Genomic DNA, 13,481 nt, shown 5'->3' with positions numbered 1-13,481 from the left:
AGAGTGTGTGACTATGTTTGTCCTCTGATGGACTGGTGACCTGCCATCACCAGCTAGGACTGGCTCCCCTTAAATACAACGTCGGTTAATGTGAAAAAAAAAAAAAAAGAAGAAGATGGATGGATGGATGGAGTAGCCTATTAAATGTATTGTACCCTTGAAAAATCATTTCTACAGAAATTATCATTTCATATCAGGCTGTTTAATTTATTCTTTGGCAGCCTAGTCCTGGTTATTAGATTGAACAAATGTCTGCTGCACATTTAATGTCCATTTACTATTTGGCACAGATTCAACTGAAAGGACACATTCTGGATAAATATACTTGAATTTATCCACTAGATGGCAGAGTAGAAGCATTCAGGGCTCACTGAACACTGCCTACTGATTGCTGTACATGACTGAACTTTAGGGAACTTTAACAGAACTTTAATGACCAAAGTGAGAATCAACACACAGGGTAGCATTAAGGCCAAATTATTCAGATTAGTGTGTAGAAATTAAAAATCTGCACTCATATCTGAAACACGCAAAACACATCATGTAAAGCATTTTAAAGACAAAACAATAATGAGGTAGTTACCGAGACAAATGTCAAAAATGTGCCTAATCACAACTGAATTTATTGTTACAATAGAGCCTCTAGGGGTTTATAGATAACAGTTTCATATCTTTAAATCTGCTCAAAGAAACATTTCAATATGAAAGTTTTCAGAGGCATCTCAAAAATTACAGTTATTTTTGTTTTGTAAGATATTTATACACTTACAACCTTAAATTGTTTCAAGCATTTCCTTTACTAAATTGAAAATGAAAAGAACAAAAACAAAAACAATATTTTAAAATATTCCAACTTTAGGTTATTGCAACCAAGAAACACATGTTTACTATGACAGATGCTCCTATTGGTGGAATCAGATCAAAATTTTAACAAACCATTTTTCTTTAAACTTGCATCACAGAGTTTATTCATATACGATTGCTACAGTAGAAAAACAAATCAGACCTTATCTTTAGTTCAATGGCAGTATTATTGAGGCTACGGCTGCATCCACTATAAACCCCACACTACACACGGCTGACATTCTCCATTCACTGCAGTGATGGCTATGATTTTGGCTTTCAAGCCACCTGACAAGCTTCAGCAGTTAAATCCACAATTACGGGTTTCCTGCATCACTCTCTCCCACTGCAGGCTTTGTTTACACACGGGATCCGAGACATTTTAACTGTGGAGAGTGTTTACCATACTGATCGCCTCATGCAGGATCTGGAAGAGGACTGTGCCTGGATTCTGTGCCTGTATATACTTTTAAAAAGGGCTTTCCTTCAAATCTCTTAAATACTTGAAAATTTGCCTTGATTAAGGTTTGCTTCACCGACCGAGATGAACACAAAACATTAGATTTTGAGAGCTTTGAGAAAATCTTCGTGTGTATTAGTGATGTTAAAGAATCCACAAGAATCTAGAGTAGTATCTAAGAAGTATTTAGAATTTCCACAGCACACTCCCCAGTTGAAATCTTTCACTGCCGGATTGAGACTGACTCAGCGTGAGGTCTGTTGACGCCCCTTACACAACTCTCAGCGGCATTTAGCATGAACCTGGCAACCCACAAGCACACAGTGCGAGGTAGGTCATGTTAATGATCAACCTGGAGACCCTTTGTTCAGACACCAAGAGCAACTCAAGACAAAAAAAATTAAAAATGACCACAAAAATCACATTGCTACAACACGACCATTCCAAAAAAAAACCCAACAAAAAACCCCAAAACAATAACAACTTCTGTTTTGACCATTTTTGGACAAATAAATCTTAATAAAGTATTCTGAAGAAGTATCTTTTTTTTTATCATTAGAAGGTTCAGTCTCTTTGCTTTCTGTTACCAGATCAGTGTCTGTGAGTTGGTTTTCCTATTCTAGCTACCAGGACACACTGCGGCATGTTTTAACATCCTGCATGTGGTGCTTTAATTGCCGGGTCTTTCTCGCAGATGAGTGTTGCTTACGCAGATGTCAACATTTTATGAAGGTACATGTGATTTAATTCAGGAGCAAAACTCTTCATTTAGATAATAGCTGGGTGGCTCCTCTGCGAGTTATCCCAGCGCTTCGTGCTGGATAGTCAGCTTGACAACTCGGGGGGCATAAGCTGCAGCTCTAGAGGCAACTGGAGGACTTTTTTCTTTTACAGATGGAAGAGCTATTGTCAGATGCCTGGAGGGTCTCAAAACTCCTTATGCACAAAAATGTTTCTTATTTGACAAAACTGAAAAAGGGTAGAAAATACAAAAACACAGCTGAAATACAACATATTGTATTCATGAAAGCAGCAAACCCAAACACAAGTTGAAATAAAATATGTAAGCAGGGTTACAGTGCGAGGAGCTGATCTCACTATGAGTGAATGCAGGCTACAGGTCACCAGTCCATCACAGGTCAAATACACACTCACTTGGCTTTATATCTCGCTGCTTCTAAAAACCTAATTCTGCTGCGGTGACCAGTCTCCAACTCCATCCTCAATTTGTCTTTTGGGGGTCGCTTTAGGAAGCGCTGCTTGTTTTAGTCGACTTGTATAAATAAAGATGAACTTGACTGTCATGCATCATCCACGCATTCTGAAAGGTTACATCCCTAAAGTCAGTGGCATAGTCCTGACGGACAGAGACCAGGGCTGGAGATAATGTAAACTCTCGGGACGTCTGGTCATAGCTTGAGATGTGAGCGTGCAGCACATGAAGACAGATATTATGACATGTTGCTCTATGGTGTAAACGGTCCACATGAGAACAGGAAATCAGAGAAAACCGTGAACAGCCATTTATGGTTTTAGTCATCAGCTTCTTGAAAGCTGCTGTTTGCAGCACGGTCAAAAATATTATGACATATTATGACTCACTGGAGTAGTTATCAGATACAACTAAGAACACGAAAGGAGTTACTGGTATTGAATCTGTAAATTTAAACTATGATTCGATTCACCTTCCTGCTTCCTATTTTGATAGTAATACAACCAATATATTTATGCAGGTATACACAGTAAGAGGCTGAAAATGCTTTTCATTAGTCCCTCCAGGCTCCCAGTGCCGAAAAGTCACTGTTGTGGGTCCCCGAGCAAGACCTCTGACCCCCAACTTCTCAGGTTGCTTCAGGAAAGGCATCCGGTGTGAAACTTGTGCAAAATCAAATTTACAGGCCACATTATCTACTGTGGTGACCCCGCAAGGGAGCACTCAAAACACACTCTCTCAATGTCTTTGCCAATCAGTACGCTTGAAAACGACATACACGGTGTCATACTAGCTGCACCAGCATGGCAATAGTAAATATACAGATTTCTGTGAAAGTACATTGAATGACTCTTCTGATTAAGTCCAGACAACGATTATCCTCTTTGACAAAAATAGTCACCATTAAATATTCATTAATATAATCTACCTCAGTGTCGAAGAGTTCTGTGCTTTATGTATATTATATCTAATTCTGTACATATGTAGAGCTTTTTATCCTTTGTTAAAGCTCAGATAGGTACATTTTCATTCTCAATGTTACTATTACAACTTTTAAGTTGTCTCGAAATAAAAACACTCAATTATGCCAGTACGATAAAGCAAAATGGCACATTTAGCAGATGGATGGTAAAATAAATAAAATTCATTAGCTGAAAGGCGAGACTTTAGATTCAGGACAAGTTCTTTGACTCCAACTTTGTACAATACGTCAATTCAAATGAAGCAACACATCTCACCGGTGCTCCTGTCTAGCAGTTGGGCAAATGTCTTCACAGGATTAAAGCTTTAAAAGGATTTCAGCCGTGTAACTCATTTGAATAGTTCAGCCTATAAAGAAGAACAAATCTGAAAGGACCTGTTAAATGTAACTCATTTAAAAGACCTTTGGAACCATGCCAACTTACCCCAACTACGACACACACACACACACACACACACACACACACACACACACACACACACACACACACACACACACACACACACACACACACACACACACACACACACACACACACACACACACACACACACACACACACACACACACACACACACACACACACACACACAGACAGACGGAGCTAAATAAGAGCACTGCAGCACCTTTGTATTAATCCCTGGCTCTAAACATGCTATTGCCACCCAAGGTAAAAAAAAAAAAAAGGAAAGGAAAAAAAAGCCCAACAGGCAAAAAGGAAGGAGTCGAGTGATTGAACGTGTTGGATAAACTGCCCGCACAGCTCTGGGCCTCACCCAGGCTCTTTGTGCAGAAAGAGAAAGCAGCAGGATCGGAGAGAAAAACCCTGAGTGGAGGAGAAACTGAGACTACAAGTGAAACTCGGTGAAAGAGCGTTAAATCCATCAACACGTATCATTTCATGTGCCGCTGGGCTCCTGAAAAGCAGTGAACTTTCTCACTGCACAAAGTAGAGATTACACCAAACTAAAAACGTATACATTTGGAAAAAAAAGAAAGCAGATTAAACTTTGAATCATTGATTAGGATGAATGCATGCCTGAAGACTATCAAGCTTCTCTGCAGCAGTTAAACAAAGTAAAGACATTCCTTCGACTATGAGGGCTTGTGGTTGCAATATCATCAATCTATCAGCTCTATCATATAAAGACAAGTTTATTGACTCAGCTTCTGTCTTTTCAAATATATGTCTTTAATAAAATATATAGGTAAAGAGACACACCTAAAGCATCACCATTATAGAAACATGGCCCATTTTTTGTTGTAATGAAGTTTTCTAGTAATGAATCTTCTCCTGTTTGAAATCATTTTAAATGATGTGAGTATTGTAAAGAACATGCATTTGTGGGATGAGCAGCAGAGTTTAGTATGTGGGTTGCACACGTGAAAGTCTTGAAATCTAGAAGAGAAAACAAAGCTCAATGTATATATTTAACCATCAGAAGCTGCTTGTTGAAATGCTATATCCAACCAGAGCAGCCTGGCAATTTCCAGTGTACGATTAATATCCAAGGAACATTATTAATACAAGAAAATATTCCATCACACTGTGCTTTGTTTATATGTTGCTTATTTCATAACAGTTAAAATGTATTTTTAATCAACAAAAAGAAACGTAGCCTTTAAGGTTCCTCTGCTATCTTCAGGCATGAAAAAACCCTTTCAGACCGGATGGTAACTAAAAAAAAGGCACTAAAAAGAAAGAAAAGTTTAAAACTTCAAATGGACAAGTGAGAAGATGACCAGGACAATGGGCACGAGCCACACTGTCATGGTAAATCAAGACAGATCTTAACTCAACACATCATTGTCATCATCAGACAGCCGTCTGCCCATAAGCACTGCTTATTAACTCTTTATTTTCTATGATCAGATACCGTTATTGTCGCAGTCTGAATTTGCTTCTGAAAATGCATCCAACAACTGAAAGCTTCTCAGGTATGTTTTTGCGAGGCTCTGCTGCGTGGCTTGTCTGACCCCCAGATGCCTGAGTAATTAACATGGCTGGAGACTATTGGGTTTGACCTCACACCCACCTCTGGAGTCAAGAGGTCAGGGACGTGCTGCTGGGTTGTCGGCGGTGGGTTTTGCTTACATCTTAAGGACTTGACAGTTTAATTAAACATAGGCTATTTCCTACACAACATAAGCCAGGTAACCTTCAACTACCAGCTATAAAATCTGAACTATTATAGAAAATAAATTATGATACAATCGTCTGAGGCTTTGTGGGAAATAATAGGTACATATAAGCATAATATGAGCACATCACGAAGCAATGCACGACCAAACATTTGTCTAATACCCTGTACAGAAGGACAGCTGCTGCCACACTCAGGCCAGTTTGACATTGTTTACCCAGAGACACTGCAATCCCACCGTGGGAGAAAAGAGCTCATCCTGACAATGACCTTGTCAGATCTGCTTCCACTTGAATTTGTTCGTGTGTCATACTTTCTCTACAATGATGCCGTTCTTGACTGAAATCACATTTTGGCCAACTAATTTATTGTGTTCAGATGTTATTATCATTCACATAATATGAATAAGGTCTATAAAGAACCAGTGTGTAACTTGTAGTCTGGAGCTTTTCTGTGTCGCCAAAGAACCACTTGAGCTCAGCTGAATCATAGTTTATTGTGAAAGTGGTGACATTTCCAATTTCATCAGGTAAGTATATTATATATAATGATTCCATTTGATTTATGAAACATTTTTTGTAAGGCTAACCTGTACTTCCAAGAAACATGATATGTAATATAAGTTATGGATTCAATGAAATCTACCAGGCTTCTGAAAGTTATTGCTTGGCTGGCGAAGACCGCACAGGAGAAATTTCAATTTAAAGTCAAGTAAAGCCATGAAGTCACGTCAAACATTTATGGCTAAGCTGTGTATATAATAGCCTTTAGATTCTGAAGGAAAAAGGCCTTGTGTCTGTGGTGCCACAAGCATGTGGCCAGACTGAATCCTGTGAATTGATTAAACATCTTTTCAAAGTCTTTATGCAGATGAAGGTTAGATATTGTTTTCCAAAGAGGCTCTTATAGAAGACAACACACACTTGAAAAATCAAGACACAGAAGATAGGTCATTTGAAATGATTTTAAACCACAAAACCATATCATGGACCTGAACATGTAGTGTAGGGTGAAGAATGTGCAGTCAATCAAACTACTTGTCAAAGATGTATTTAATGAGCTGTTCTAACCATCACCGCTCTCTTGGTCTCAATCGTTCAACCAGATGTTGGAAGCTGGCCACATTACCGATGTCCAACATTGGTGTTGGGTGACAGCACGGCTCAAAGGTGTTGGAGGGAGTGGAGGGTCGGCGCTCAGAGGAGGGCCAGTGAAGTGCTTTTCTAACCAGATAGGAGGACTATTGTTGTTGCTTTGCTCAGCATCACAGTAAACCGAGGATGAGACAAACTGTCTTACTGTCTTAGGAGCACTACTGTCTGAAACATCACTGTGTACCAATTGACATTAATCCTTCAATGGAATTAATGAGCATCTAAAAACATGAAAAACAGTCCGTGCAGGTTATTTGGTAATAAAATGTGAATTAAAAAACCTGAGTCCTCCGTTTATTGCTTTATTATCCACCTTAAAACCTGCCATGGTGGCATTTGCTGTACGCAGAAAAGGTTTGGAAGTCTTCCAGGAGGTTCTTCGTTGGCGGTTCAGACCAGCTTCTTGCTGCAATTTGCAGCAAAAACACAACAGGGGTGCTGCCATTAAAAGTACGGGCTCAACACAGGCAGGTATCCGCATCAGCGAAAAAGCCAAGTGGCATTCATGAGCATTAATGAGCAGATGGCCTTGTGTTAGAGCCGGCTTGTTGCTTCTTCTCTTCTGTTACACCCGCTCCCGTTTCATTCGCCTCCCTCTGCCTGGATCTGATTACCCACAATCCCTAAATCCGACAAGAAAGCTTCCTGCTTTGCCTAAAAGTGCCAGCTTGCAATTTATAGCTCTTCTTCCTCTCACAATCACACACCATGAAGTGATCCTTTCTGTGTATGGGTGGGAGTGCTGCCATGTTGCGTGTTTTACGAGGGTCTGCACAGCTTTGGCTTTGGTCTTTTTGCGGGACCCCCACAGGGGGGGAATTCGTGTGGGTGTCGGACGTCATTGTGAACCGGACCACGCTCTGGAGCAGCTGGTCAGAATTTGGGGCTCAATGTTAAAACAACCCACCACCTAACGTTTAACGTCAGGATATCAAAAACACAACCTTTACGAGCAGAAAAGGGGTTTCTTAGCTTTCTCAGGTGTGGAGGGCGATGACTTCGTGAGCCCAAACAGTGATCAAGTTTCCAGTGCTGGTATTGGAAAAACATTCAAAATAAGCCCAAATAAAGCTTAGTTCTCTTTTGGCTCAATCTTACCACTGAGACTTTAATTATAGTGAAAATACTTGTTAAAGTCAAACTTAATTTTGCTCACATGCACATTCATGTCAGCAGATCTAAACACAGTCAATTTGACTGGCGAAGGTTGATGGAAGATACACAATGGAGACATGAGTGACTAAATAATTGTGACCGAAAAGTTAAGTAGAGGAGTCCATGCTTTTTAGACAAACAACGCTGCTTCCTAGGTGAAATTACATTATTTCACATGGAGATGGTGGTCTTTCATAGTTTGCTTAATCATGGTAACCTAATTAAATTGTTTGTTTTGGCCAGTTACAAGACAACTTGCTGTAGTAGGAGACGGTCTGAATCAAGAGCACAAATTATTTCATTTTACCTGTGACTCAAACTTTTTACATTAAAGACAAGTGAACTGCACACACTGAGGATAAACAACAATTCAGCAAGCTATTTTGTTTCAACGTCATCAACTTACATATCCATTTCATTATGAGGAATCTCACTTGTGCTTATACAAATAATAAAAAAGCATTTGATACACGAAACTCTAAAAGAAGTGATCAAGCCTCTTGTTTTGACTTTGGGCAACTTTAGCACATGACGAGTCCTTATCTGTAACTTGTCTGCAATGAAAAGGTTTATGGAGTCACGGATTTTCCACGAGGATCTTGTTTATTGTACCATGCGGTTGTTAGAATTCATTTATAATAAGAAAATAGACCAAGAAACATTAAGAATGAAGTCTCACTTGAGGATCAGTTACTCTATAATCACAAGTTTTAGATAGTCCTATTATATTCAATTATATGATGCCGAGATATTTCTACTGTGTTTGGGCGGAGGCAGGAGGAGTTGTTTCCCAAACACTAAATGTGTTTTGGGTTTGTTTTTTTTTCTTCCCAGTACTCGTTCATTATAAACCCTGCCGACCCCCAAACTGCCTCCAGTCTGATGTTCAGTCGGTAGTCAGCCCACACAGTCAAACAGCAGCCCTGAAGAAAAACTCTTAGTGGTAAACTTGAAGATTATTGTTTCTTACAGGAATTACTCATGACCTCACACATCCATCACTCACAAACCAGTGGGAACATCAGCACCACAACAGCTCCTTCACTGCTCGTATGACCTATGAGCAAAATCTGTGGAGCCGATGGAAAAATTCCCAATTTTTTATCTGAAGATCGCAGGACTATTATTGCATTTACATTAAAGTGAAATCGGGGCAATGTTTCAAACCGTGTATAAATGCATGTTTTTATTTCCACCCCAATTTCACTCTCATGCTGCTCCACTGCTGCAGCTGGGTGTTTAGTGCTCAAGGGCAACACTTACCAGCTGATTAACAGCAGTAAAGGAAGCAGTAAAACAGGCACAGAAAGTAAAAGCAGTTAAGTCTAAAATGCCAGGTATAGGTGGCTGTTTGCTGTCAAAGAACAACACGATAGCTTTTATTGCAACAATATTCTTTGGAAAAATGATAAAGTGACAAGAACAGGTTGAGGGAATTTTAGACAGACACATTATTTGAATCACCATCAAAACAATTGGTGGTCTGAGAAACTATCCAACCAAGGTCTGTAGCTGCTTTATTGACATTAGGTTGAGCTGTGTGGAATTTACATGTTTTTTAGGCACTTTTGGATTTTCTGGATGCGAACACAAGCGTGTGTGACTCTCTTTGTGTTTCCTTATGCAGAGTGCAGCCTGCCTTTGGCCATCCTTACCTAAAGTTGGCTCCAGCCTATTATGACCCAAAGTCGGACAAAGGGGAAGAAATCTATGAAGGGCTCTCTAAACAGTGCGACTCATTGGAGAGAAATCTAATAGTACATTTTGTTGTTATGTATTCAAATATTTGATTACTCCAACGAATAAAATACCATTTGTAGCTAAACAAGCAGTGAAAAGTACCCAAAGGTGCAAAACACCACAAAAGAATTCTGAACTATGCAAAGATCACGTTCAGATGAGACAATCAAAGACAACAGTGTGTGCGATGATAGGTTTGTGTTGAAGCTGGAACAGCAGTTAAATGTCAAGACTGCAGTCTGTGGCTTCTCCTCTCTGGGTTTCATTGTTCCAAGTAATTGTATTACAGTAACTGTAAAACCAAACCTTACATTAAATTCAAGTCAGATTCATAGCGAGTTAAATTTTTTTTCTTTATAGCTCTGTCTGTCAGCATTGTTGGAATGGTTTGTGGTATGGTTTGAAAAATCCAAAGTTGGACAAAATTATTTCTTCAAGAGCAAGATGTTGAGTTTAGGTTGAAGGGACTTTGGTTACTGCAGCAGCTGAAACGGTGGGAATCAGTTGTATCGGGACAAACACAGAGCAGATCCACAGCAGAATGTGAGCAGAATGGCAGCATTGTATGGCTCACCACTTCCTCCAATGGCAATATGACATGTTTGTGTTTACGCCTCACTATGCACAGTGGCATATACAGTATTCTTCCCACCGACCAACATCCTGCCAGGACAAAAGACTTTTTGTGCGCTCAAAAGACAGACAAAAGGAAATCGCAATCGAGAGTGGCTGAAGGAACATGTGAGGTGACTGTGCACTCACAGAGCTGCTGCTTTTACACATTTTAGTTCCAACTGATGGGAGTTATTCCATTTGGTGTGTGTTCACACTGGAAATCAAGAGTGTGTTAATAAGTGGTGGATTCGAACGATGCAAAAGATATGTAGAATATAACGAAAGAAACTGCAGGCACCATTCACAAAGAGGTCACTGGATTCCCTCCAAGAAGCAGAGGAAAGAAAACCAAGAGAAAAATGATTTCTCTTAAGATGTCATGTAGCTTATGAAGTGTGTTTACACTTGTCGGTTGAGTATAGTTGGGGAGAGACCGTTATTGTGTCGAGGTGTGAATGCTGACATTCAAACTCTGGAGGACACAAACAAGCTTCTAAACACACTTCGGTGTGAGATATGAGCAAAGACACGGAGAGGAGAGAAAGTCCTGCCACTGCTCCTTTGTTTCAATCTTAAGATCTCCTGGGATTCTCAGCTGGTAAACACACCACTTCAGTATCATAAGACCACCACACTGCATAGTTCAGAAAGTTACGAGTCTTTGCACTAAGTGCATGACGATGATGTGTAAGAAAGTGGAGTGCAGAGCTTCAGTGCAAAGCAAAATAAACACAAGTAATTCTAACAAACAATAATTTGCCATTGATACCAATTGTAAAAGATCTTCACAAACTTGAGCCAACTCACGTATACAGGCCATGTGAGTCTCATTATCCCCGCTGCCAGTGAAACGGGAAAATGAGGCTGTAAACTACTGCCGGTTAATTCTAAGGAAACTCCAGCAGTCATCCTTGAAGCAGCTTCGCCAGCACACCTTCAAAATCCCCCACAGCTGCTGCAACACTGGAGCTGAAGTCACTGAATGTAAGTACATGTCACATTTGAAACGAAGAAGAAGACTGACCACAAATCAGTTACTTCGGCCTAAATGAATTTCATATTGTTCATATTTTAAGACGTGACTGATCTAACACTGTTCCACACACACAGTGCTCTCTTCTCATTCACATTCTCCTGAGAGATTTTCGGCGAAGCAGTAACACTTTGTCGCCACACAGGAAGAAATTAAATCTCCAGGCTGTCGTCAGGATACCCCTATGACGGCAAACAACAGTTCCCACATGGTTATAAACATCAACGTTTCAGGTATGTGCCGACTGCTAAATCGGGGGCTAAATATTGACGTTGTCCACATTTAAAAATAGCCGTTTTTGAAGTCAGTTGGAAGAAAATGTCTTTGTTTCGTCTGATAACAATGGAGCGGCAGCGGATGTGAAAGTTGTCCAACTGAATTGAAAAGGGAAGGATGTGAGGAAGGAAAGCAGGATGCGTGTGCGTGTGCGTGTGCGTGTGTGTGTGTGTGTGTGTGTGTGTGTGTGTGTGTGTGTGTGTGTGTGTGTGTGTGTGTGCGTGTGCGTGTGCGTGTGCGTGTGCGTGTGCGTGCGTGTGTGCGCGTGTCCAGAAGCGTGTAATGCTTGGTTCTCCTCAGAGGTGCAGCCAAAAGTGCACAGGAGGTTTGAATCTCGATCAAAGTGTTTGGCACAAGAACGGAGGTCTGATTAGACAAAGGTTTATTCAAAGGCCAATCAGATGACTCGATATAGACTCTGAGAAGAAGGCAGCGGATTTCCTGATTGCAAATGGTCAATTCTTGAAACATTCCAGAGTAGAAACACCAAGAATCTTCTTGCTGTAGTAAAATAACGGTACTTGAATAAATAACCACTGTCAACTTGTTTCAGATTTTTTTTTTTTCCTGATGTGGTCGAATTTGATTTGGGTTCATAAAACTTAAGCCAGACTTAAATCAGATCTGATTGGGTCACCCACCTGATGAGGACACACTGGTTCTGCAGCCTCTTCCACAGTGACCGGTAGCACTCGTTGGCGATGGCAAAGATGTGAGGCGAGATTTCACCGAGGTGGCATCGGCTGTACAGCTCCACAGCCGGCCAGTCGTACAGGCCGGCGAGTGGCTGGTAAGGGTTCACTGCAGCCAGGATGGAGCCGATGTAAGTCTACGAATCAGGAAGGAGAGCGCAACGGGTTAAAGATGAAGCATTTACAAAAGGTCAGATATGCAAGACAATGTGTGACATCTTGAAGAGAGAACTTCCTCTCTGGTGATTAATGATCTCTGCAGCGACTTCTCATCATTTTAATAAGCGATTGTCAGAGCAAATTACATTTGGCATCATTGCTCAGGTGGCAGGACCAAAGGCTGCACATAATCCAATTTGTGGGTACAAGAACTGAGTCATGAAACTCCTTTTAGACTCCAAGAACTTGGACAAATATACAAGCAGACAAGCACGTGAGCTCAGTAGTACACAAGCTCTCTTTCATCAGGACCACTGAAGCCAGTTTAGGAAAACAACTTTCATGTCCTTCGACTTTTTGCCTCACTGAACTTCACCTTCCCACCAAAACTGCAATTTTCCAAACCAGCTCCAGACTTCGAAGCAAAACAAACACAAATGCTAAAATAAATGCTTGCAAAAGCCAGGAAAGGTTTTGGCTGTTGGCTCTGTGCTGCGGTGGTGACTAATGGACATTTGGCAGGCTCTGGAGAAAAAGCAGCACATCAGCATGTATCAGTGAGGAAACACTCGGTCTTATTTACTCTTTTTGAGGGGTTACAACAGAACTGTCCAGGTTTTAGATGCTCAAATTGTGGCGAAAAAAAAAAAAAAAAAAGTGATGTTGTCATTGTCATTGTAGTATACGAGTAAAGAAGCATAAATCCTCAGTTGCAAAATGCATAAAAAGAGATACTGGTGAACTTTCAAACATGCAATGAGCATCCTAAGCCTATAACTGGATAGAAGCAAAAATTTAAATAGGAAGAAAGACGGGGTGGTAGAGGGAGAGGCGAAATGCATCAGCAAGAAAGTGAGAGTGAGGCAACTTGGTCTGCAGAACATCTACTGTATATCTTCTGTAGACACAAGTCTCTCTTATCCTGATAATGTCACCAGGGCCCCACTGGGATAAGACAATATCTGAAGGCAAACATCCACCTCACACCATTGCACGAAGAATTTTATACCTTCCCGAC

General features: G+C 40.6%; 1 protein-coding gene across 1 annotated transcript in view; it reads right to left on the bottom strand.

Annotated features, from left to right (window-relative positions):
- Positions 1–13,481, bottom strand: part of myo10 (myosin X) — a 106,533-nt gene that overhangs the window by 38,641 nt on the left and 54,411 nt on the right. Inside the window, exon 4 of the mRNA XM_080466369.1 lies at positions 12,254–12,441. Coding sequence (XP_080322495.1) covers positions 12,254–12,441 — 188 coding nt within the window. The remainder of the gene's footprint in view (positions 1–12,253; positions 12,442–13,481) is intronic.

The sequence above is a fragment of the Lipophrys pholis genome, assembly GCF_963383615.2.
Source record: "Lipophrys pholis genome assembly, chromosome: 1".
In the NCBI taxonomy this organism is placed as follows: domain Eukaryota; kingdom Metazoa; phylum Chordata; class Actinopteri; order Blenniiformes; family Blenniidae; genus Lipophrys; species Lipophrys pholis.
The sequence above is the reverse complement of the archived record's forward strand: the minus strand, read 5'-3'. Positions and strand labels throughout refer to the sequence as shown.